General features: G+C 37.0%; 1 protein-coding gene across 1 annotated transcript in view; it reads left to right on the top strand.

The window, feature by feature from the left end:
• kif6 (kinesin family member 6) overlaps positions 1–24,198 on the top strand; it is a 156,904-nt gene that overhangs the window by 14,493 nt on the left and 118,213 nt on the right. Inside the window, exons 5-6 of the mRNA XM_079385612.1 lie at positions 137–246; positions 14,323–14,452. Of these exons, the coding sequence (XP_079241738.1) occupies positions 137–246; positions 14,323–14,452 (240 nt within the window). The remainder of the gene's footprint in view (positions 1–136; positions 247–14,322; positions 14,453–24,198) is intronic.

Raw genomic sequence — 24,198 nt, 5'->3', positions numbered from 1 at the left:
GATGCATTTAGCAAAAGGAAAAAAAAATGTTGATGAGGAAGTAGTCTTGGCTAGAATCAATATTTAGCTGGTGAACTTGGACTGTTTTGATCTTCCCTGGTAAACCTTATTCAATTAGTTGTATATCTTTTTGCAGAACAGCAGCATGATCTATACAACCTACATATCATACCTGGAAATCTACAATGAGACTGGCTATGATCTACTGAATCCCCAACATGAGACATCGCGTATGGAGGACTTACAGTAAGTCTCTGTTTTGATAATCATAATCTGTGAGCTTCTGTGCTTAGTGTATTTGATGTGCACTATTCTAATGATCACTCATTCATTTATCGTTTAAATTTTTCTGCTGTCAGACTCTCTGAGATGTCACTGTCATAACGTGTTGCTATGGGTTGCGTCTTGATTTGGATTGACCGATAGACTGACATTCTTAGACCGCAGTGTTAATTTCGTCAACGAAGACGACGAAAAATATTGTGTTAACAAACCTTTTTTCTGTGACTAAGACGAGCTAAAACTAATATCTGATGATAAAAACTATGACAAAATTTCTGCCGCGTCTTCGTTAACAAGACGAGACGGTACATGTTATTTGAGGACTACCGGACATTCAAAATACATATTATAGGCAAGTTAACTGTCTTGTCTTTCAAAATGTGCGTCCCTGTCATTGGATTACAATTGGATGAGGGGCGTTATATCTAGTCTCAGTATGGCAGCCGCAGTGGACGGATAGGCTACCAAAATGCAAACTAGCGATCTGAAACAATGGCCTCAGCACCCGAAGGGTTAAGGATAGCGTGACCAGACGTCCCATTTTTCCCGGGAGTCACAATTCGTTGTCGATTAACTTAAAGTTAGTGAAGGCGGAATAGGCGGAATAGCGCTGATAGAAGTGTTCTCTCTTGCGCACGCTCCACTTCGTCAGTTCTCATACAGCGCGTGATCAGTTCTCAGTGCTCAGTGCTCAAATACACACACAGCAGTCCAAATGTATATTGTGTAGAGTATCTCAAGTAAATACAGTCGGTTATGGCTTAAGAGTGAACCTAAACAGGTGGGTGTGTGCAGTGTTGCCAGATTGGATGGACGATTTCCAGCCCAAAAGCTCACAAAAACCTGCCCAAAAACCGCCCAAAACTTTAACTGTCAAAATAATGTGATAGAATGTAAATCAAGGTTGATAAGCCATTTTTAACTCCTTATAACTAAATAATGACGACATAATAATATAAATATAATGCTAGATAAATTTCCCATGGATCAAATTAGGGCAAATACATTAAAGAGAATTACCAAATATGATTAAAATATGCAAGCAGACACTGTTAAAACGGCAATCAAGAAATTAACCGATGCCCTTGAAAAACACATGCATCATTTTCAATGTCAACATTCAGAATTTAAATGCAAAAAAGTGCCCAATATAAGTGATCAAAATAAGCACGTAATTCTAGGTATTTCAGACTCGTTCATGCACACACCATGACAGTCAAAACTGTGTCATTCTGTATGAGACTTTCTTTTCAAACCTTATAAACAGTAACTTAAACAACACCCGCACTCTTTTTGCGACTGTTGAGAGACTGACAAACCCCCCAAGTCAGATTCCCAGTGAAATGCTCTCCGACAGCAAATGCAATGAGTTTGCTTCCTTCTTTTCTGAGAAGATCAATAATATCAGAAAGGAGATTGGCACATCCTCAAGTTATGCAGAGGTCACACAGATTCGACCGCAATTTCAAAAAGAAGTGACTATGTGTGTTTTTAAAGAAATTGATAACAAAATTTTGGAAGAAATAGTACAGCACCTTAAATCTTCAACCTGCTATCTTGACACACTTCCCACATCCTTTTTCAAAAATGTGCTTAACTGTTTAGAAGCTGATCTCTTAGAAGTGGTGAACGCCTCACTTCTCTCTGGGACTTTTCCAAACTCCCTTAAAACTGCAGTTGTTAAGCCCCTTCTGAAAAAGCGCAATCTTGATAACACCATGTTGAGCAACTATAGACCCATATCAAATCTTCCTTTCATAGGTAAGATAATTGAAAAGGTAGTTTCTAATCAGCTGAACAACTACTTAAAGTCAAATGGATACCTGGACAATTTTCAATCTGGTTTCCGAGCACATCACAGCACAGAGACAGCACTCGTTAAGATAATAAATGATATTCGCGTCAATTCTGATTCTGGCAAAATATCAGTGCTGGTACTACTAGATCTTAGTGCTGCGTTTGACACTGTAGATCATAACATACTTTTAGAGAGACTGGAAAACTGGGTCGGGCTTTCTGGGATGGCACTCAAATGGTTCAGATCATACTTAGAAGGGAGAGGTTATTATGTGAGTATAGGAGAGCATAAGTCTAAGTGGACGGCCATGACATGTGGAGTCCCACAAGGCTCAATTCTTGCACCGCTCTTGTTTAATCTGTATATGCTCCCACTAAGTCAGATAATGAGGAAGAACCAAATTGCCTATCACAGCTATGCTGATGATACCCAGATTTACCTAGCCTTATCTCCAAATGACTACAGCCCCATTGACTCCCTCTGCCAATGCATTGATGAAATTAACAGTTGGATGTGCCAGAACTTTCTTCAGTTAAACAAGGAGAAAACTGAAGTCATTGCATTTGGAAATAAAGATGAAGTTCTCAAGGTGAATGCATACCTTGACTCTAGGGGTCAAACAACTAAAAATCAAGTCAGAAATCTTGGGGTGATTCTGGAGACAGACCTTAGTTTCAGTAGTCATGTCAAAGCAATAACTAAATCAGCATACTATCATCTCAAAAATATTGCAAGAATTAGATGTTTTGTTTCCAGTCAAGACTTGGAGAAACTTGTTCATGCCTTTATCACCAGCAGGGTGGATTACTGTAATGGTCTCCTCACCGGCCTTCCCAAGAAGACCATTAGACAACTGCAGCTCATCCAGAACGCTGCTGCCAGGATTCTGACTAGAACCAGAAAATCTGAGCATATCACACCAGTCCTCAGGTCCTTACACTGGCTTCCAGTTACATTTAGGATTGATTTTAAAGTACTTTTACTCGTTTATAAGTCACTCAATGGCCTAGGACCTAAATATATTGCTGATATGCTCACTGAATATAAACCAAACAGACCACTCAGATCATTAGGATCGAGTCAGTTAGAAATACCAAGGGTTCACACAAAACAAGGGGAGTCTGCTTTTAGCTATTATGCGGCCCGCAGTTGGAACCAGCTTCCAGAAGAGATCAGATGTGCTAAAACATTAGCCACATTTAAATCAAGACTCAAAACTCATCTGTTTAACTGTGCATTTGTTGAATGAGCACTGTGCTATATGTCCGAACTGACTGCAATACATTTTATGTATAATCATTTTCTTTAAATTTATTTTAAATCATTTTCTATATCATTTTAAAATTCTTTGTTTTTATTATTTTTATTTCCATGTTTTTATTGATTTTAAATGTCTATTTCACTTTCTTTTATGTAAAGCACTTTGAATTACCACTGTGTATGAAATGTGCTATATAAATAAACTTGCCTTGCCTTGATAAAACGACAATAAAAAAAATTTAACAACAACAATAATGCTCTTACTTTCATCTCGCTCTATAATTTCACACAGAACTAAGTCTTTTGTGAAGTTCATGTTGAGCATAATATAGAATTTTGCACAGTCAAAACTAACAAGTCCAGCATCTTTAAAGGATATACCAATCTGGACCGTTTAAAAGATAAAAGACAGGATCGTAGATATAAATAGAATTTGATTAAATAATTTAACTGTGCTCTGATTTCGGAGTTGCAGTGATATAGCCTTCATGTAATCTCCCTCAACAGGTGTAATTCACGATTTGAGAGTTAAAACACTCTCCACTCTTTACCATCAAACAAGCGACTTACAAATGAGGACAATGGAAGCAATCAAAATCAACAAAAGAGCAATGATATGCAAGTGATGTGAATGATATGCAAATGATATGAACTTTTAGAATTAAAAGTTCTTGTAAGTGATTTTTTGCCTCTTTGGGATGGCACAATAATGCACCGTTCACTCGCAGAACGCAAGCTTCTAGAGGTCACACAAGTCTGAAGTAATGCATTTCGGTAAAAGGGTGCAAAGTGGTTTTGTAGGCAAACATTAATTCCTTGAATTTTATGCGAGCAGCATATTATATATTGTATATTTGTATATTGTATATTTGAAAATATTTGTAAATTGATAAACAGGTGTGACGTGCATTCTTTTCGGCTTATTAAAAATGACTGCATTCTGGATTAATTGTAAAGGTTTGATAGAACTGGCTGGAAGACCTGCCAAGAGAGTATTGCAATAGTCCAGCCTGGACAGAACAAGAGCTTGAACAAGGAGTTGTGAAGCATGTTCCAAAAGAAAGGGCCTGATCTTCTTGATTTTGAATAAAGCAAATCTGCATAACTGGGTAGTTTTAACAATGTGGTCATAGAAAGTCAGCTGATCATCAATCAGCCAAGGTTTCTGGCTGTATTTGAAGGATTTATGGTTGATGTGCCTAACTGGATGGTGAAATTGTGATGAAACGAAGGGTTTGATGGAACCGCAAGCAGTTCCGTCTTGGCAAGGTTGAGCTGAAGGTGATGGTCCTTCATCCAGCAAGAAAACTCCGTTAGACAAACTGTGATGCGAGCAGCTATTGTTGGATCATCAGGATGGAATGAGAGGTAGAGTTGAGTGTCATCAGCATATCAGTGATATGAAAAGCCATGTTTTTGAATGACAGAACCTAGTGATGCCATGTAGACAGAGAAGAGAAGTGGTCCAAGAACTGAGCCCTGAGGCACCCCAGTAGTTAGATGTTGCGACTTGGACATCTCACCTCTCCAAGATATCTTTAAGGATCTATCTGAGAGGTAAGACTCAAACCACTGGAGTGCGATTCCTGAGATGCCCTTTGCCAATATGGTTGACAGGAGGATCTGGTGGTTAACCATGTGAAAAGCAGCGGACAGATCCAGCAAGATAAGTGTTGAAGATTTGCAATCCGCTCTTGCCAGTCTTAGGGCTTCAACAACTGAGAGCAAGGCAGTCTCAGTTGAATGTCCACTTCTGAAACCAGGATGGTTGCTGTCCAGGAGGTTGTTTTGTGTGAGAAAGGCAGAGACTTGGATGAACAAGACTTGGCTCGTTCAAGTGTTTTTGCAGTGAAAGGAATAAGTAATTCTGTAATTCTCTAAAAGATATGGGTTTAGGCTGGGTTTCTTAAGTAGTGGGGTTATATGAGCCTGTCTAAATGCTGAGGGAAAAACACCAGTGTGAAGGGATGTGTTAATGATGTGAGTGAGTTCAGGTACAACTGCAGGAGAAATAGCCTGAAGGAGATGAGATGGAATAATGTCAAGTGGACAAGTAGTAGGATGATTAGAAGAGATGAGTTTGGAGACTTCTGCCTCAGAGAGTGAAGAGAAGGATGTGAAGAAGTGTAACAAGCAAGTGTTTACTGGTGAGATGTGCTTGACAGATTGTGGTGTGGAAAATTGTGCACTGAAAGTTTCAATTTTATTAACCCTTAAATAGGCAAGAGTGGAAAATAAGCAAAAAATAATTTCATGAACTCTACCTATGCATATGCGGTTGAGTTTACGTTCATCTGGGAAAACTGTACATTATCTCACTAGATTTGTAACGTAAAACGTTAATAAACCTGTGCCGTAAATCATTTATAAACCTTAAATATTTCTAATTATGCGATTGATTGTACATCGCGATTCCAAAATAAAAGTTTGACTTTGCATGTGGCCAGACATGAAAATTAAATGGGTTTAAACGTTTTTGAATCACATGAAACATCACACCCTCTGCAGGTATTTTTTTTTTTATAATATCGGCATATTACATGTATTTTAACAGCGAAACCATGTAATTAACAATAAAACTATGTAATTACTTGGTTTTGATACTTTATTATTGCCTCACATTAGTTTATATATAAATATAGTCATATTAAACCCTGTTTTTCAGCTCATAATTGTCCAAGTGTATGATATAGTTTAGGGCTGGGTGATATGGCCTAAGAAATAAATCCCAGATTTTTTTTTACAAAAAATCCGATTTACGATTTAAATCGATTTTTTTCCCCCCTACTTAAAATCAATCTGCAGATGACAAAGAAAGTGTTCAAAACAAGTTTTAACTTCATTTTGTTTTGATTTTCCCTTCTGGGATTTAATCTGGATTTCCCCCTTGGGGTTAAAGTGCAATCAGAAACAACAAGCCAAAAAGACAAGATGACAGGCCCTGCCATAGTAAAAAGTGCGCTTACTTTTCTTTTTAGGAGCGCGTCAAATCAAAAATCAAAAATTCTGATCAAAAATTAACTTTCCCATTACTAGGTGATATTTGACTCCTTAAAGTGATTTACAGGGAATTTAGTTTTTACCTTTGTAATGGCATTTTTCTAACTTTATTAAAAGTATGTTATCTTTTGTCAAATAAAAAAAAAATATTAATAAGCTTTTTATCATTTCTAATTAAAACAACAGAATAAAAACAAGTCGAATAAGAAGTAGAATAAGATACCAATCAATTGAAATCAGTATTTAAGAAATAAAGTTGTACTACAGAGGTGGCACAGAAGAACACAAGTGTCTTGTAGGTGTATTTTCAGATGTTTAATGAGGCTCAGAGGTTGCATAAGTGCAATTAAATTAATAAATTCATGTTGAGGTTAATGTTTTAAATATACAATTTTGAATGTAGAAATATTAAGGCCCGGTTTCACAGACAGGGTTTAGACTAAACCAGGATTAGGCCATAGTTCAATTAGGACATTTAAGTACTTTTTATTAACATGCCTTAGAAAAAAACATTACTGGTGTGCATCTTGAGACAAAACAAAGGCACTGATGTTTTAAGATAAATCAGTGCAAGTTTATTTCAGTTGAAACAACTCAGAATTACATTTTAGTCTGGGACTAATCTTAAACCTTGTCTGTGAAACCGGGGGTAAATGATTTAAATGACAGAAAAGATACTTTAAAATTAAATTAAAACCACCAGTAGGTGGCAGTATGTGACTGATTTGATCACTGAATCATTCATTTAATTGATTCGTTCGAACGGATGATTCATTCAGGAATGAAGTAGACTGTCTTTATGAATGGGTAATTGAATCATTGACTCACTAGATTCGTTTTAAAACGCAGTTCATTCATAAACGAAACACCGCTGTGTTTGAATGGAGATGCGCTGCGGCTTGGCTGGGACTTTGTTTGAAACTATTTTCGTTGATGAAATAGAGCAAAATAAGGCAATAGTGTTGTGGTCAGACAATATAAGCCATTTAATATTAACTTCTTGTTTAATGAACTGTTGTATTAAATCAATATCACATTTGCAAACTCCCTTAATAATCATAAAAAGCTGTCACTCATCTTAGTTAATCGCGATCTCACAAAACTGCATTATAATCAACGAAGCTCCTTACACTGTGTAAATAAGAGATTCATGCACTGTCTACACTTCTTATGTGTTTTTGCAGCGTTGCATTACTCAACGCTGCAAAAACACATAAGTAGGTTAGATACCTTTAAAGTTCCCTCAGCACAAACACAAATATGCTGATCGGGTCATCACGTAGTCGAGTGCACTCTGTAGGTCTGTTTTGTTTGGTTTTTTGCAATATACTCGATAATGTCATGATGTCTCACGAGTTCAGTATTTGCGCTAAACTTGCACAGATTTTGCTTGCATGAACTTCCACAAGAAATTAATGAGTGAACATAACTTTGTAATATTTTCGTTGGCAAAATTGAACAAAAACATAAAATTTTGTTTAAAATATAGCACAATATTAACTTCTTATTTACTGAACTGTTGTATAAAACCACGTTTGCACTTGTGTTCTTCGTGACAAAAACAGCACTCATGTGATATTGCTCTCGTTGCTCGTGTGATATCGCTTATCATACGATATAAATATGAGACAAAAACTCCTACAAAGGCATTTTTTGCCCCAATAACTTGAATTTTAGGGCATAACTGCATTTTAGAGTTGTTGCCCTGCATCATATTTGTCAACAGTCCACTGTATGAAATGAAAGATGACGCACAGGTCTAGGGGCACAGTTAAAATATTTTAATCGCGTTATTTTTTTCATAACCAATTAATTAAGTTAACGCGTTAAACTGACATCCTTAATATATACATGAATTTTGGACCATTTGGAGTTTGTTTATTAAAGGGATAGTTCACCCAAAAATGAAAATTCTGTCATCATTTACTCACCCTCAAGTAGTTCCTAACCTGTATGAATGTCTTTGTTCTGCTGAACACAAAGGAAGATATTCTGAAGAATGTGGGAAACAGAGCAGTTCACCATTGACTTCCATAGTATTTTTTTTTCCTACTATGGAAGTAAATGGTGCCCCAAAACAGCCTGGTTACAAACTTTTTTCAAAAGATCTTCCTTTGTGTTCGGCAGAACAAAGAAATTCATAAAGGTTTGGAGCTATTTGAGGGTGAGTAGCCTAAATGATGACAGAATTTTCATTTTGGGGTGCACTATCCCTTTAAAGGAACACTCCACTTTTTTTGGAAATAGTTAAAGAGAGTTAAATAGTTTAGTTTTACCGTTTCTGAATCCATTCAGCCGATCTCTGGGTCTGGCGGTAGCACTTTTAGCATTGAATCAGATTAGACCATTAGCATTTGGTCATTCAAAATGACCAAAGTGTTTCGATAATTTTCCTATTTAAAGCTTGACTCTTCTGTAGTTACACTGTGTACTAAGACCGACGGAAAATTAAAAGTTAGCAGCAAAGTTCCTTGATTATTACGCCGGAATGAGAGTATAGTTCCTAGCCATATCAGCCTTGAAAATCGCAACTTTTCATTTTCCGTCGGTCTTAGTACACGATGTAACTACAGACGAGTCAAGCTTTAAATAGGAATATTATCGAAACTCTTTGGTCATTTTTGATGACCAAATGCTAATGGTATAATCCCATTCAATGATCTATGCTAAGCTAAGCTAAAAGTGCTACCAGCAGACCCAGACATCAGCTGAATTAATAAAAAAACGGTAAAACTCAACTGTTTAACCTGTTAACCTTTGCCAGAGCGACGGCGCACTGAACACTCTTTGTTTGCATGTGTCATTGTTTTCTAATAGAATAAATGAAACGGGACAAAGTTAATCTTGACAAACTATATATAATTCTGAAGGTCTTATGGTGCATTCACACCAGACGCGAATGAAGCGTTAAGCGCGAGTGATTTACATGTTAAGTCAATGCAAAGACGCGAATAGACATCCTGCGGCGTGATTCGCGCGAATGAGGCAGCGCGAATGACGCGATTCGCGCGAATGACGAGGCGCGAATTGAGCGTTTCGAACGTTTGACACGCGGAAGCATAGGCATAAATGAAAACAACAATAGAGGACTAAATCATCGTAGCCGTATCCGGAGCTGTACTATAGACCAAAGATTACCTGTTAGATTTACATTTAGCTGACGCTTTTATCCAAAGCGACTTACAATTGCTATATATGTCAGAGGTCGCACGCCTCTGGAGCAACTAGGGGTTAAGTGTCTTGCTCAGGGACACATTGGTGTCTCACAGTGGATTCGAACCCGGGTCTCTCACACCAAAGGCATGTGTCTTATCCACTGCGCCATCACCACCCCCCAGATTTACCCAAAACAAATTATATCTTATGTTTATCCACTACAGAGACATCAGCACATAAAGGGCTGATTTTATTTGCCAAATTCTATACATATGCTCTCTGTGGCAGTCATTGTGCCCCCTGGCAGAAGCCCCGGCCATGACGCGAATTTCACGCGCGAATGAAGCGAGTAAACCCAAAATGTTCACGCGTCCAACTATGCGCGAATAGCGCGATTTATTCGCGCAAGTCGCGTCCGGTGTGAACGCACCATAAGCCTCAAGCATCGACGACAGATCGCTGTTTTTCGATGGAAAGCTTATAAGGAATGTATTTGCTACATTTGTGTAAGCAGTACACATCAAAACATGCAGAATAAAAAAGCAGTACGTACCATCATCATTGTAATAAGGAGCCACATCCACTGCTGAAATCCCAGTTTAGTTAGAGAGGTAAGGGTCCACAGAACAACATCCCAGCGAGCACTTTTAGTCCAACGAAACAATAACGTTGTAATAAGGATGAATATTCCTTTGTTTACATTTCATTTCTTCGTGAGAGTAATTGTTTGCGTCCGTTATGGAATAAATTACGCTCAAAACAGCGTCTTGGTGGTAAAAAAACAACACGGTGTTGTAGCATACAGTTTTACAAACAGAATGAGACCGTCCACAGAAAAAAAAGTCTCAGAAAAGCGGAATATAGTTTATTTGAATTTGGCGCTCTCTCCTGAGTGCCGCACGCTGTGACGCAGCTGTCATCTGAGCAGGGCGTAATTTAGCGATCTGCTTTATCCATAAAAAAATAATTTTTTTTTTCTTTAACATTTTTTATATGTGTGTATTGTGTGGGGAATGTGGCCGTATCTGCATGATTATCATATGTATTAGTGTTGTCAAAAATATCGATATTTCGATAAATATCGATACTGAAATATCTGAACGGTACCAATATTAATTTCCCGAAGTATCGATACACCGATACTAGCCGAGCTGTCGCTTTCACTTCTCTCCAAAGGCGCGTGGACAAGCACCACATGTGACCGCACTCGTCTCCTTCGCTCTGGTTAAATAGCAAAAGTGAAGTGAATAGAAAGATGACTGCTCTGGTTGTTAAAGAACACAGCAGGAGCGCTATCTGTAGGGATCTATGATCTCCGCGATGCAGAGAACGCGCACGGAATCCAGTCATAAACACGGAATTTACAGTTTAACGCGGAATGTCACGGAATTTGTCAAAGTTTGGATGAATTAATCAAACGTAGGTCATTACACTTAAATCAAATCGCGATATGGACTAGTATTTGTAAATATTAAGCTGCAAATGTGGATTTAAATATGAATCCTGCATGTTCTGCGCGTCTCTGTGTGAATGTGCTGCACTTGCGGTTGTGTTTACTAATGTGGCGCTCGCGGTGATTTCAGCATCTGCCGTCCCAATGAGGACATAAATACATCAACAATATCTCCAGAACTGATCTGAAAGGCACTTTACGAGCATTTTACCATTTAATTTGAGTAAAACTAGCGTCATATCATACACACACAGAACTTTAGAAGTATTCACGGCAACCCGTCAAAATAAAAGTTCGTTTTAACTTAGCCTATTAAAGGCCGTGTGCCAGAAATAGGCTATATTAATATTATTTAGTAGAATGTACATAATACTACTACTTACTACTACTGTTAATTTTTTTTAAAGAAATAATCACAAAATATTTAAATTTTAATAGTAAATCCCCTTCATTTGCCAAAAATGTAAATGTTTAATTTTCATTAATTCAAATATAAATGAATTAAAATAGTTTTATGCCTTCATCTGATATCCAGTAAAATTTAAATACACAACACAGAATTTCTGAGGGGGAAAACACATTTCATAAGGCTACTGTAAGAATAAATAAAAAAATTTAATGTTTGTATGCATTCAAATAGCCTAATAGACATGCTAAAACACAGAATTTGGTAACAATAAAACATAAGGTGAGAAAAAAATAAATACGGCCCTAAACGTGTCATTTTTGTTACACTTTTAATAAATTAAATGTTAAATTGTATAATTTTCATGATTTTAATGAATTAGACATGCTTTTAGATTAATAGCATTTAATTTGACCATAAAAAAAAAAAAAAGACAGTCCAGAAAAATTCAAACGGAAAAAAATGGAATCCAGAAAAATTCAAATGGAAAAAATTTAATGTAGAAAGAAATTTAACGGAATTTGGGGAAAAATAAAACGGATTTCATAGGGCCCTATATCTGGAAATATTTTGGTTATGAAGCAAATGAGAATATCAACAAATAGAACTTTGGATTTTAATTAGTACATGTATTAGTAAACGTTAGTTTCAATTAACATTTAACTAAGATTAATAAAAGATTAATAAATAAATCAACAAATGCAGTACCTCAAGACATTTTTTTGTTCATGTAAAATATACCGCATGTTCTCGACTTGTTACATTTATCTTTAAATTAAAAAAAATTACCCCCTTAATATTGTGGCAGTTTTTTTCTCCGTGGTATCGAAAATGATATCGAGTATCGATATTTTTCAAGGTATCGTATCGAAGTTAGAAATTCCAGTATCGTGACAACACTAATATGTATGGACGCACATCAGCGTGTCTATTACCGACTCTATGACGGCTATCATTGTGATTCAATGATCAGCTATTATTGATTATATGGCCCATCTGTATGATTATCATCTGTATGGACGCATATCCGCGTGTGATTACTGACTATATGACCACGTCTGCCAATATCAGTTTATGTCTGGCAATCAGAATATATACATACATACTATATACAAAGCATTTTTTTCTGTTTTTTCTTTTCTAATTTATTACTCAAATTGTATTTTTTAGTGCTCAAATAAATCACTTATATGATGTCTAAAATTCTGTCTATTATTTTATAATTTAAAACCTATGCAGGAATATGTATAATGACTAAAATAGTTTGTATAATTCTACAATCCATTTGGTGGTTATTTTTCCTCAAACAGGGGGGTGGGAGGACTATAAATAGTTTCAGAAAAAATATTGCAGGAATCTCATTTTTCATGGTATCTTCTTCAAATTTGAAATATAAACTCATGAGACATGTGGCTTTCAATCCATTACTTTTCTGGATTGCTCCAGGACTTATTTCATGTATTTGTATTTGAAATAAAAAAAACATTCAGTGTGGAAAAATATTTTTAAAGGCACGTCAGTGTCTATAACTTTTTTATCTTTTTGAGCATTATCAACTCTGGATGATGGATAGTAAAGCCTAGAGTGTCTTCTTTCAAAGATACCTAATTTGTTTGTGTAGCACACTTTGTCCGGAACTGTTACCGTTTTAATTTAGGTAGGTTATTTTCACCTGTGAGGCCCAAAATGGGGGGCGAAGGTTAACAGGTTAACGAACCATGAACCCTTTAATCCCATGAGTGCTAGCATATTTTTTTCATTAGGAATGATTTCTTTATGTTGTTTTTCTTGTAGTTTATCGCTTGGCCTGATATAAGTCTTGTCACGTCAGATATCTTAAGGTGCTTTCACAGCTGTAGATTGATTGCTTTGTTCCGAAACAGAGATTAAAATGATTACAATGTTGCTTTTTATTATTGGTGCGATTCGCTTTCACATGCCAACGTTTCTAAACGGACCAAATTTGTTAATACAAGTCACGCGCGAGTAAACTGTTCTGTCATTGGTCACGGTTACAAGGTTTATTTTCTGGGATTCCACAACTGTCACGGCTGTCATCCCTCAGGATGGAACGACAACAGCTTCACCGGCTTATTGTTTTTTGTTGTTGTTGTTGTTTTTGTAGCTGTCATTATAAAAATTTACAATTTTGAGCAGGAGTCCAGGATTTATCAGGAATTTTTTTTAAATGCACCTACTATGAATAAGAGCAATAAGACTGCATCAGAAAATGAAAAAGTGCACTCTGATTTTGAATGCCGAAGACGTGCTCACCCACAGACATTCACAGGTTCATTTTGAGGTATTAGCAAAACAACAAATTGAATACTTTTCACGGAACTTTCATAATTACCCATCATACATTGTGATATAGCCTGGTTCGTTCCGGATTGCTTGCTCACTACAACCGAACCGCTCCGGAGTTCGTTTTCAATCGAGCCGAGACCACCTCGTTCAGGCGATCTCGGACCGATTGTTTTGGAGCGGATCCGAGCGCGATTGCCCTGTTCAAATATGCCCAAACTAACCGAGCTAAGGGGGGAAACGTGCCAGGTTCTGAAACAAAGGGCCAGGTGTGAAAGCACCCTTAGTTTTTGTTGTAACTGAGACATTTAAATAATAATTTTAGATATATCCTAGTTTACTGTAATATTAAACTCCACTCTGATTCTATTCTGACTTTATGCTGTAATTAATGTTCAGAATTCAATTCAAGTATTTAAGCTCTGTCGACAGCATGTCACAGATGTTGTTTATAGAGCTTAAAACCATTATTATACCAAAAGGTATGGACAGTATGCTCAATAATGTTAACATAAGTGCAGCGATAACAGAAAAAGAGTTTTCCTGTCCACTTATAGCAATTATGTTGGAAAAAACATAACCTTAAATGCATTGCATTGAATAGTAGTCCTGATGCCCTGTATTTTGTTTGCTAACATTCTTAACATTTTGTCATTGACTTAGGAAGGTGACAATCAGGGAAGATCCAGACCAGAACATTCACCTCAAGAACCTGTCATTGCAACAATCGGCAAATGAAGAGGAAGCTTTGGATTTGCTCTTTTTAGGAGACACTAATCGCATGATTGCAGAGGTAAGTACATCAGTCTGTATGTAAAGGATGATTCAGCTCTCTATTGGCGTACTACTCTGACCTTGTTTAAATAGTCAGTGTTTAGGATTGACAGATATTTTTGTTAGACATTTTTTAAGAAAATAGTTTTTCACCTTTTTGTTTTTAATCTCCTAAAAGGTTTCCTAAAATGTCTGTACATTTAATACATTTTACTTATTAGATTACTTTAAACCTATAACAGCAATTTGTTTCCATCCATTCTTAAAATTGCTTGTACTATATAGGGTAATAACAGCAATTATGGAACAAAAATTAAAAGTATATTCGTACAAGAGAAACATGAATTGAAATCTAATTTAACAACAAGTAAACAACAAAATGCCTATTTATTTCTGCACTTTAATCCTCTGGGGTCTGAGGTGGTTTTGAGGCCCTGGAGAAGTTTTGACAACCCATTACATTTGTGTTTTTTTCAGTATCTTAAAAATATATTAAAGGGAAAGTTCACCCAAAAATGAAAATTCTATCATTTACTCACCCTCAAGTAGTTCCAAACCTGTATGAATGTCTTTGTTCTGCTGAACACAAAGGAAGATATTCCGGCTTTATATTTATTTGATTTAATGCCTAAAATTCAATGGCACAAACTGGGCTACAATCATATGTAAGCAACATGAATGTACATATTTGTGTTATTGAGAAAACAATGTTTATGCGTAGTTAGTGAAAAATTAAAATTTTTAAGTCACTGAAATAAGGCCACGAATCACATACTGAAGATTTTGTTCACAAGACTTTTGAGAACAGGATATGGTAGACTGAGTTTTTGCTACAAAATGATGTGAAAATTATCCCATTCACTCATTCACAGAAAACAATATACTGATTTAAGTTTTGTAAGACATGTTTTGTGTTAGAAAGGCAGTATGCGAGGGTGTGAAAATGGCCATGAATATTTAGTGATTCACACCTGAGAGACAAAGGGCCATCCCCTAATGAGCCATCAGTCAGTAATTTTTATGAAAAAGTGAAAGTGACGGGACATTTGGCCAAGTATGGTGACCCATACTCGGAATTTGTGCTCTGCTTTTAACCCATCCAAAGTGCACACACACAGCAGTGAACACACACACACACACACACCATGAACACACACCCGGAGCAGTTGTGGCCTAATGGTTAGAGAGTTGGACTCGTAATCCAAAGGTTGCGGGTTCGAGTCTCGGGCCGGCAGGGATTGTAGGTGGGGGGAGTGAATGTCCAGCACTCTCTCCACCCTCAATAATACCACGACTGAGGTGCCCTTGAGCAAGGCACCGAACCCCCAACTGCTCCCCGGGCGCCGCAGCATAAAATGGCTGTTCACGGTCTGTGTGTGTGCACGTTGGATGGGTTAAATGCAGAGCACGAATTCCGAGTATGGGTCACCATACTTGGCAGTATGTCACTTCACTTCATGTTCAAAAACACACTGTCATTCTCGATTGTGTAGCTGGCCCTTCGCTCTAACAGCTGGATTTCTAAGGCAAGTTTCTCTAGCTCAAGCTTCTTTTTAACTTCTCTGTGTCCATCTCCACTCTCATAATTTCTTTCTCCAGTAACACAGCCTTAAGATCCGGTTCCCTTGTCCTTCGAGCTGGTAATGATGTCGTGTTTTTTGGGAGCTGTCCACGGTGCTAAACGCGGATTGGGATTATCTGCAAAAGTTGAATCCATTATTGAAATATAATTTGCTTCAGAAATTTGTGTAGGTTACTCCGTAGTCAGTCAGTCTATAGCCTATAACTATTTATTAGTCTACTATTTTAAGTGATAACGCTACCTTCATAACTGCTGTCTGATTAATCATTTGTCCTCTTCTGCTTCAACTTGCTTTTCTTCCGCTACATCTATGTTGCTTGCACTAGTGTCACAGCCTTTTAGACTGATAAAAACTGGCGAGTCGTCTCCAAACATCCATTATAATAGTGCTGTAGGGTGAGATTTTAGGAGGGGGTCCTCCATCCGATTTCCTAATCCACCCTCAGCTTCATTTACTGCCGCTGTTATCTTTTGCCAGATGTCTTGTTTTTTCTTATTTGTTACTGAATATTTGTTACTGAAATCCAGCTGTTTGTTTGCATACTAAAATATGCATATACTTACTGAAGAGTTCAAAAAATTTTCTTGTTTCACAATCTGAGTAATTTAATTTTCTTATTTTCGGTTCAGCAGCCATTTTTTATTTATTAATTGGAGCCGGCAAATTCAAGTTGTAACCATAGTAACGCGAACGGCGTCGTGTCCGCGCGGACGTGCACAGTCTACGCTAAAGCTTAGCTGCACCTAGTCGTAGTTTTAAATGGTGCAACAGGTGTAAATAATCATCGGAAAGCTGGACGTAACTAAGTCCAACGTAGAGCTTACACCCAACCTTTTTAGTCCAGCTGGTGCAACCGGCCCCTGATGTTGGTACATCACTCTCAGAGAAAAACAGTTGAAGTGAAATTTTCAAAGTATCTGGTCACCAAAAAGGAAAAAAAAAATCAGTTTGCATGGTCATATCAGGAGAAATTATTACATTAGCAATCACGCTTTGTGTACGGAGGTGATGAGGGTGTTTACATGTTTGCGTTTCTCACGTGGCTAATTATCATATAGTAAAGGGCGCGAGCCACTCATGGGCATGATCACATTACAGATATTCAGCTCAGATGGGAAAGAGTGGACCTCACATTTCATACAGATTATTTTATCAGAGAATATTTGTTTTCAATCAGACTTACTGCATTTAAAAATATACACTTTCTATAGACATATTTCTCATGTCTGTGTGTCAAGTATTTGCTGAGTTTTGGTTAATTTTTGTGACGCCTTTCAAACAGATATTCGTGTAGACCAAGATGGCTGAAAGCGCACCCTGAATATTTTTTTCATTTTATAAAAGCACAATGTTTTGTTGATATTGTGAGTGTACACAAATAAATTAGACGCTTTACAGATTTGAATGATGTATTGCTCTTATCTGTACGATCACAAATGACAGAGCAATTTGAGTTAATTTTGGCGTTATCATGAAAAAATGCCACAAAAAGCGCTGTTGTGTTTGTTGACCCCAGAGGGTTAAAGGGATAGTTCACCCAAAAATGAAAATTCTGTCATTAATTACTCACCCTCATGTCATTCCAAACCTGTAAGACCTCCGTTCATCTTCGGAACCCAAGTTAAGATATTTCTGATGCATTCTGAGCAACGTTCCCTCTAATTTTTTTTCAGCACTGAGCAAATTTTTTTTTTTCTGAGCGCACATTTCAGTACTTTGAGCAATTCGCAACCACACGGCCTGACGAAAATGACCACGAGCCTGCGTTAGCCATAGGGGATTCAAAGAGATGACAGCAAATGCATCAATATGTCTACAAGGTTGATATTTATTCAATATCCTTTATAATGGTTGGACTTTGGGAACATTTTAATGATGGTGTTTTACCAGTCAATTTAGTTGAACTTAAAGGATCTTTGGTTGATAAGGTTTCAATAAGGTTTAGAGAGGTTATGACTGGTTCACTGGTTATGACTGATAATGATATATATAAAAAATAAAAGTATCCAAGATGTTTAGTCATTTCTCAGCAGGTACAACATTTAAGTGGAACTTCATTGAAAGAAAAATGCTAATGCGGTGCTTAACAATAATTATAGGCCTATTAAATTGACATGGTGTAATTTTTCCTAAAGGTAGCCTATATAAACAATTTAATAACTGTGCAACAAACTAGTGCAACAAACTAGATTACAAAACCCGGGACCGCATCGTCTGCTTCCTCCAGAAGCGCTTCAAACTTCTTCGCCAGACTGGTCAAGTCATTCAGCCCATGATCAAATTCACCAACTGTAACCATTTTAAATGTTTATTACCTAGCCTGCATCGCCTTTGATGCTCAGATGTTTAACCCCTGAAAAAAATTTTTTTTGTGCGGTCTGAAAAATGTGCACGGTCTGAAAAATCTATTGCGCGGCCACTTCGTCTGGCCTGCGCAGCCGCACGCGCACAGTTTAGAGGGAACATTGATTCTGAGAGCGCTCTGGCCCTCACATAGACAGCAAGGATCCTTACACGGTAAAGGCTCAGAAACTTACAGTGGTTCATCAGTGGTTCAACCGTAATTTATCGAAGCTACGAGAATACTTTTTATGCCAAAGAAAACCAAAATAACTTTATTCAATAATTTGTCTCCTCCGCATCACCGTATTAGTGCCATTTTGGAGAGTAGCACATAGGCATGGCAAGGCAAGGTAAGTTTATTTATATATCACATTTCATACACAGTGGTAATTCAAAGTGCTTTAAATGAAAAAGAAGTGAAGTAGTCATTAAAAATAATAATAATAATAATCACTGCAATAATAACAAGGAACTAAATAAAAGAATAATAATCACAACAATAAAAACAAGGAATTTAAAAACAAGCTTCTCAAGCTTTGTTCAAACTCTTCCGCACTAAGTGAAAAAACCTTCCAAAACACCTAACTATTTCACTACGTCACCTCCTACTTACTTTGAACATCATAAACCAAACAAATAGAACTCTGAGGTCTTACTTTCAACTGATTAAACAACACACTTGTCTTTCTTTGCCCACATTCTCTTTACCATCACAGCACTTACTTTAACCTTCTGTTTAAACTTTTAAAATTATATAAAAATGGATTTAAAACAGTTAAGAATAGAAAATGATTATACATAAAATACAGTGCAATCAGTTCGGACATAGCACAGTGCTCATTCAACAAATGCACAGCTAAAGAGATGAGTTTTGAGTCTGGATTTAAATGTGGCTAATGTTTTAGCACATCTGATCTCCTCTGGAAGCTGGTTCCAACTGCGGGTGGCATAATAGCTAAAAGCGGACTCCCCTTGTATTGTGTGAACCCTTGGTATTTCTAACTGACTCGATCCTAATGATCTGAGTGGTCTGTTGGGTTTATATTCAGTGAGCATATCTGCAATGTATTTAGGAATTAGGAATTTTAGGAAAGGTCCTAGGCCATTGAGTGTTTTATAAACTAGTGAAAGTACTTTAAAAGCAATCCTCAGTGTAACTGGAAGCCAGTGTAAGTGATATTCTGTGTGTGATATTCTCAGATTTTCTGGTTCTAGTCAGAATCCTGGCAGCAGCATTCTGGATGAGCTGCAGCTGTCTTATGGTCTTCTTTGGAAGGCTGGTGAAGAGACAATAATCCATCCTGCTGGTGATAAAGGCATGAACAAGTTTCTCCAAGTCTTGACTGGAAACAAAACATCTAATTCTTGCAATGTTTTTGAGATGATAGTATGCTGATTTAGTTACTGCTTTGACATGACTACTAAAATTAAGGTCTATCTCCAGAATCACCCCAAGATTTTTGACTTGATTTTTAGTTGTTTGACCCCTAGAGTCAAGGTATGCATTCACCTTGAAAACTTCATCTTTGTTTTCAAATGCAATGACTTCAGTTTACTCCTTGTTTAACTCCTTGTTCTGGCACATCCAACTGTTAATTTCATCAATGCATTGGCAGAGGGAGTCAATGGGGCTATCTATAGTCATTTGGAGATAAGGCTAGGTAAATCTGGGTATCATCAGCATAGCTGTGATAGGCAGTTTTCCAGTCTCTCTAGAAGTATGTTATGATCGACAGTGTCAAACGCAGCACTAAGATCTAGTAGTACCAGCACTGATATTTTGCCAGAATCAGAATTAAAGTGAATATAATTTATTATCTTAATGAGTGCTGTCTCTGCTGTGATGTGCTCGGAAACCAGACTGAAAATTGTCCAGGTATCCATTTGAGTTTAAGTAGTTGTTCAGCTGATTAAAAACTTTTCAATAAGCTTACCTATGAAAGGAAGATTTGATATTGGTTTATAGTTGCTCAACATGGTGTTATCAAGATTGCGCTTTTTCAGAAGAGGCTTAACAACTGTAGCTGCTCATGAGTCTTTCTGACTAGATACATAATCAACATATGTTCACAAAGCTGGCACTTCAAAGTTTACTGTTCAAGAATCAGAATTACTCAGACTGTTATGATAATGAAGATATATAAGCTCAAACATGAAAACAAAAATAAAAATATTAAAAATATTTTTAAATGCATAAAAAATATGTTGCTGTGGGGATATGATTTTTTAAACACAATGAAGCTAAAGCCACAAGTCTACTAATGTTTCATTTGAAATTTCAGGACATAATCTCTAAAACTGTGAATTTTATGAAACATTTTCTAAGACCATGTCATTTGTGTTTTTAGAGAAGGCTAATAAAAGGCTAATAAAATTTATTTATGACCCCTGTAAGACTCCTCATGTTTGGCTCAGCAAACTGCCCCATTCATGATTCTATTGTTATTGCTAACTAGACGAGCCTTTCATACCCCCACCAGGTATGAGACATAATCCTCATTATTCCTTTATCAGTATTATTGTGTTTTATTCCGCCATTATTAGCCTTTATTCTGGTATTACAAGGTTTACCAAGCCACATCGCTTCAATCCCAGTATACATTTACCCAACTATTATCAAAGGTTTTTCTAAAAAAATACAATAAAACATTTTCTTACGACCTTACGTGAATTATTATGACAAAATACATTATGAAGAAGAACTGCACCTGTTCTGCCGCTGCATTAGAGCATTAGAATCAAGCTACATAAAACAATTTATGAGATTATTAGTATACTTTTAGTCAAAACTCACTTTAAACCACCATCGAGTGTTTGTAATAACTTCCTTTTGCGATCACATGTGAATTTGACCATTTACTGTTAAAATATGCTATTTATAGCCTTTTATATTGCTGCACAAATTAGTATTTCATATGTACAAATTCTTTATTGTTATGAAAATACCTCAAATCTCAAGAAAATCACATACACACCATATCCTATCACAATCGTGTGTTTATTATCTATGTTCTTTGTGTGTAAAAGTGTTTATCTGCGTTTTGTTATGGTCAGATATGTACAAGGAAAAGCACAGGAAACGCATCACAGGATGAAGGGGCGGGATGTGATGCATAATAAGATTGACAATTTCAGCAAAAAATCGGCTTTGTCTGAGTCATACTATGACCACGGAAGATTAACACACAGATACAGTGCTGGGAAGTGTTAATGCTAATGAAATCGCCTAAATCAGTGGAAAATTAATACAAATTGTGATTCTGTCTGAAGAAATATTAAGTAAATATCTATATTTCTCCGTGTATATGCATCTTTGGACTATAAACCCTTATTGACGCTGTTCAGGGAATCTATGTGAACACAAATAAACCGCTGCAGACGTGACTGAATATGAATGCGTGGTGAATTTCTATTCCAAATTTGACATAATATGGATTTATTATTTTGCACTCCTGACATAAATTAATAAATTACTGATTACTGTTACTGCAACAATGTTTTATCAAAACAGTGGTCAAATATCGAAGCTAGCTAGAGTCTTTAATCTTTCTACTGATGCACAGTTTGTCCAGATCAAGTAAGAGTGTTATGTTTTAACGTGCTGTTAAAGTGAAACATCATTAATCTAGGGCTGTCGCCGATCTTTGACAGATAAGGGGTTAAGCACACTTTTCAAAAAAGATCACAAGTGTGTCAAGATAGCAGGTTGACGATTTAAGATGCTGTTCTATTTCTTCCAAAATTTTGCTATCAATTGCTTCCAAAACAGACATAGTCACTTCTTTCTGAAATTGGATAACTAGAAGATGTGCCAATCGCCTTTCTGATATTATTGATCTTCTCAGATAATAAGGAAGCAAATTCATTGCATTTGCTGTCGGAGAGCATTCACTGCGAAACTGACATGGGGGGTTTGTCAGTCTCTCCACAGTAGCAAAAAGAGTGCGAGTGTTGTTTAAGTTACTGTTTATAAGGTTTGAGAAGAAGGTCTAGCTAGCTGTGGCTAGTTCCACATTGAAAGCATGAAGGCTGTCTTTATAGATGCTATAGTGAATTTCGAGTTTCGTCTTCCGCCACATCCGCTCAGCTTTTCTTATTGTCTTTTCATACTCTGAACTGCTGTTGATTTTCTCCGAGATGATTTTTGTCTGCCAGATTTCTTGCTGACCTTTACCGGAGCAATATCATCAATAAAATTCTTAACTTTTGAGATAAATGAATCCAGGAGAATATCAACAAAGTCTGCAGAAATGCTTGGTGTTAAAGATATAGCCTTCATAAATAGCGCGTTTGTGTTCTCGTTAATGCATCTCTTTCTGACAGAGACAGATCTAGATTCAGTGGTAGCAGAGATCAAGATATCGAAGAAAATACAGAAGTGATCAGATAGTGCTACATCCTTAATAACAATGGATGAAATGTTTAGACCTCTACTGATGTCACAAATTCGGTCTGTGGCCTTCCACCCGATAGCCACCAGAGGTCGCCCTTTCATCGAATTGACTCTTGCACTACACTACTGTTGCACGTCACCCATGGATTACAATTCCCATCATCTATTGCACTGACGTCACACACACAGTTTATTGCACTAATCACACGCTCACCTGAGAACTATTACACACACCATATAAAACACATTCAGTTCCTGATCTAGTTGCAGAGTATTGTATAGCGTATATCACTCTCCTAACGACAGCTACTCTGCGGAGCCCACTTAGTTGTCATAGCCTTGCCTTGTGTGTTTTCAAGTGTTTTGATTCTTGCCTGTGTTTCCTGGATTAACCATTTGCCTTGCCGTTTGGACTCTGTTTGCACCTCTCTTGAACTACTGCTCGTGTACCTGGATTATCTCTCTGCCTTGCCATGTTGGATACTGTTCGCCGATCAAAGACCCACGCTTGCCCTAGGATTACTCTTGTGTCTTGCTCGTGCCATATCATTGATATCAATCAGCAATGATAGAACAATGATGGAAATCATTGATAACAGTTCTGTGAATTTTTCAACAAAGGCTGGAGAGTATTTTGGAGGCCTGTAAATAATGATAAACAGAATGTGTGGAGCACCTTTCAGCACAATACCTAGGTATTCAAAAGACAAATACTGACCAAATAATACTTGCTTATACTCACTTACTTATGTGTTAGACTAGTTTAGATGTCTTATATTTATCCAATAAAGTCTTATTTATATTGAAAATAGAAGTATCTTATGTTTTGTGCTTACAAGGTAAACTGGCGATCTTGTTGCCATGCTAATAAATAGTGTTTTCACTATATTTTGGATATTAATGTCCATTGCAGAGTTGATGTTATACGGCTCCTTCAATGAATCGCTGGCCGACTCAGTGATCAGTCGTAAAACAGTGATTCTGTCTAAATTCCCTGTAAAACATAAATAATTCCCTTTGATCTAAATTGACCTGTTTCACTTACATGCGTGAGACTAGACAGACTGTGTGTGTGTGTGTGTGTGTGAGAGAGAGAGAGAGAGAGAGAGAGAGAGAGAGAGAGAGAGAGAGAGAGAGAGAGAGAGAGAGAGTATTAGTAGCATCCTTGGTGAGCGAGCTGACTGAATGCATGTGTGGATGATTCAAAGTCTGGGGAGAGTGAACACGTCTTGGAAGGAGCCTTGAGGATGGCAGTCAGTCAGAGTGTAGGGCACTGATCTAAAGCATGAGAGGAGCTTTTTGGAGAGCCTAGGAGCTTGACAGCAGGATGATAATGTGTAACATATTTTACTAGCTCTTAGTGTAAGAGACTCAGGTCTTCAGCTCACATACATATCTTTTACTCATTAATAATCTCATTTACTCATTTTATCTCATTAATAAGTG

Source organism: Barbus barbus, assembly GCF_936440315.1.
Source record: "Barbus barbus genome assembly, chromosome: 30".
In the NCBI taxonomy this organism is placed as follows: Eukaryota; Metazoa; Chordata; class Actinopteri; order Cypriniformes; family Cyprinidae; genus Barbus; species Barbus barbus.
The sequence above is the reverse complement of the archived record's forward strand: the minus strand, read 5'-3'. Positions and strand labels throughout refer to the sequence as shown.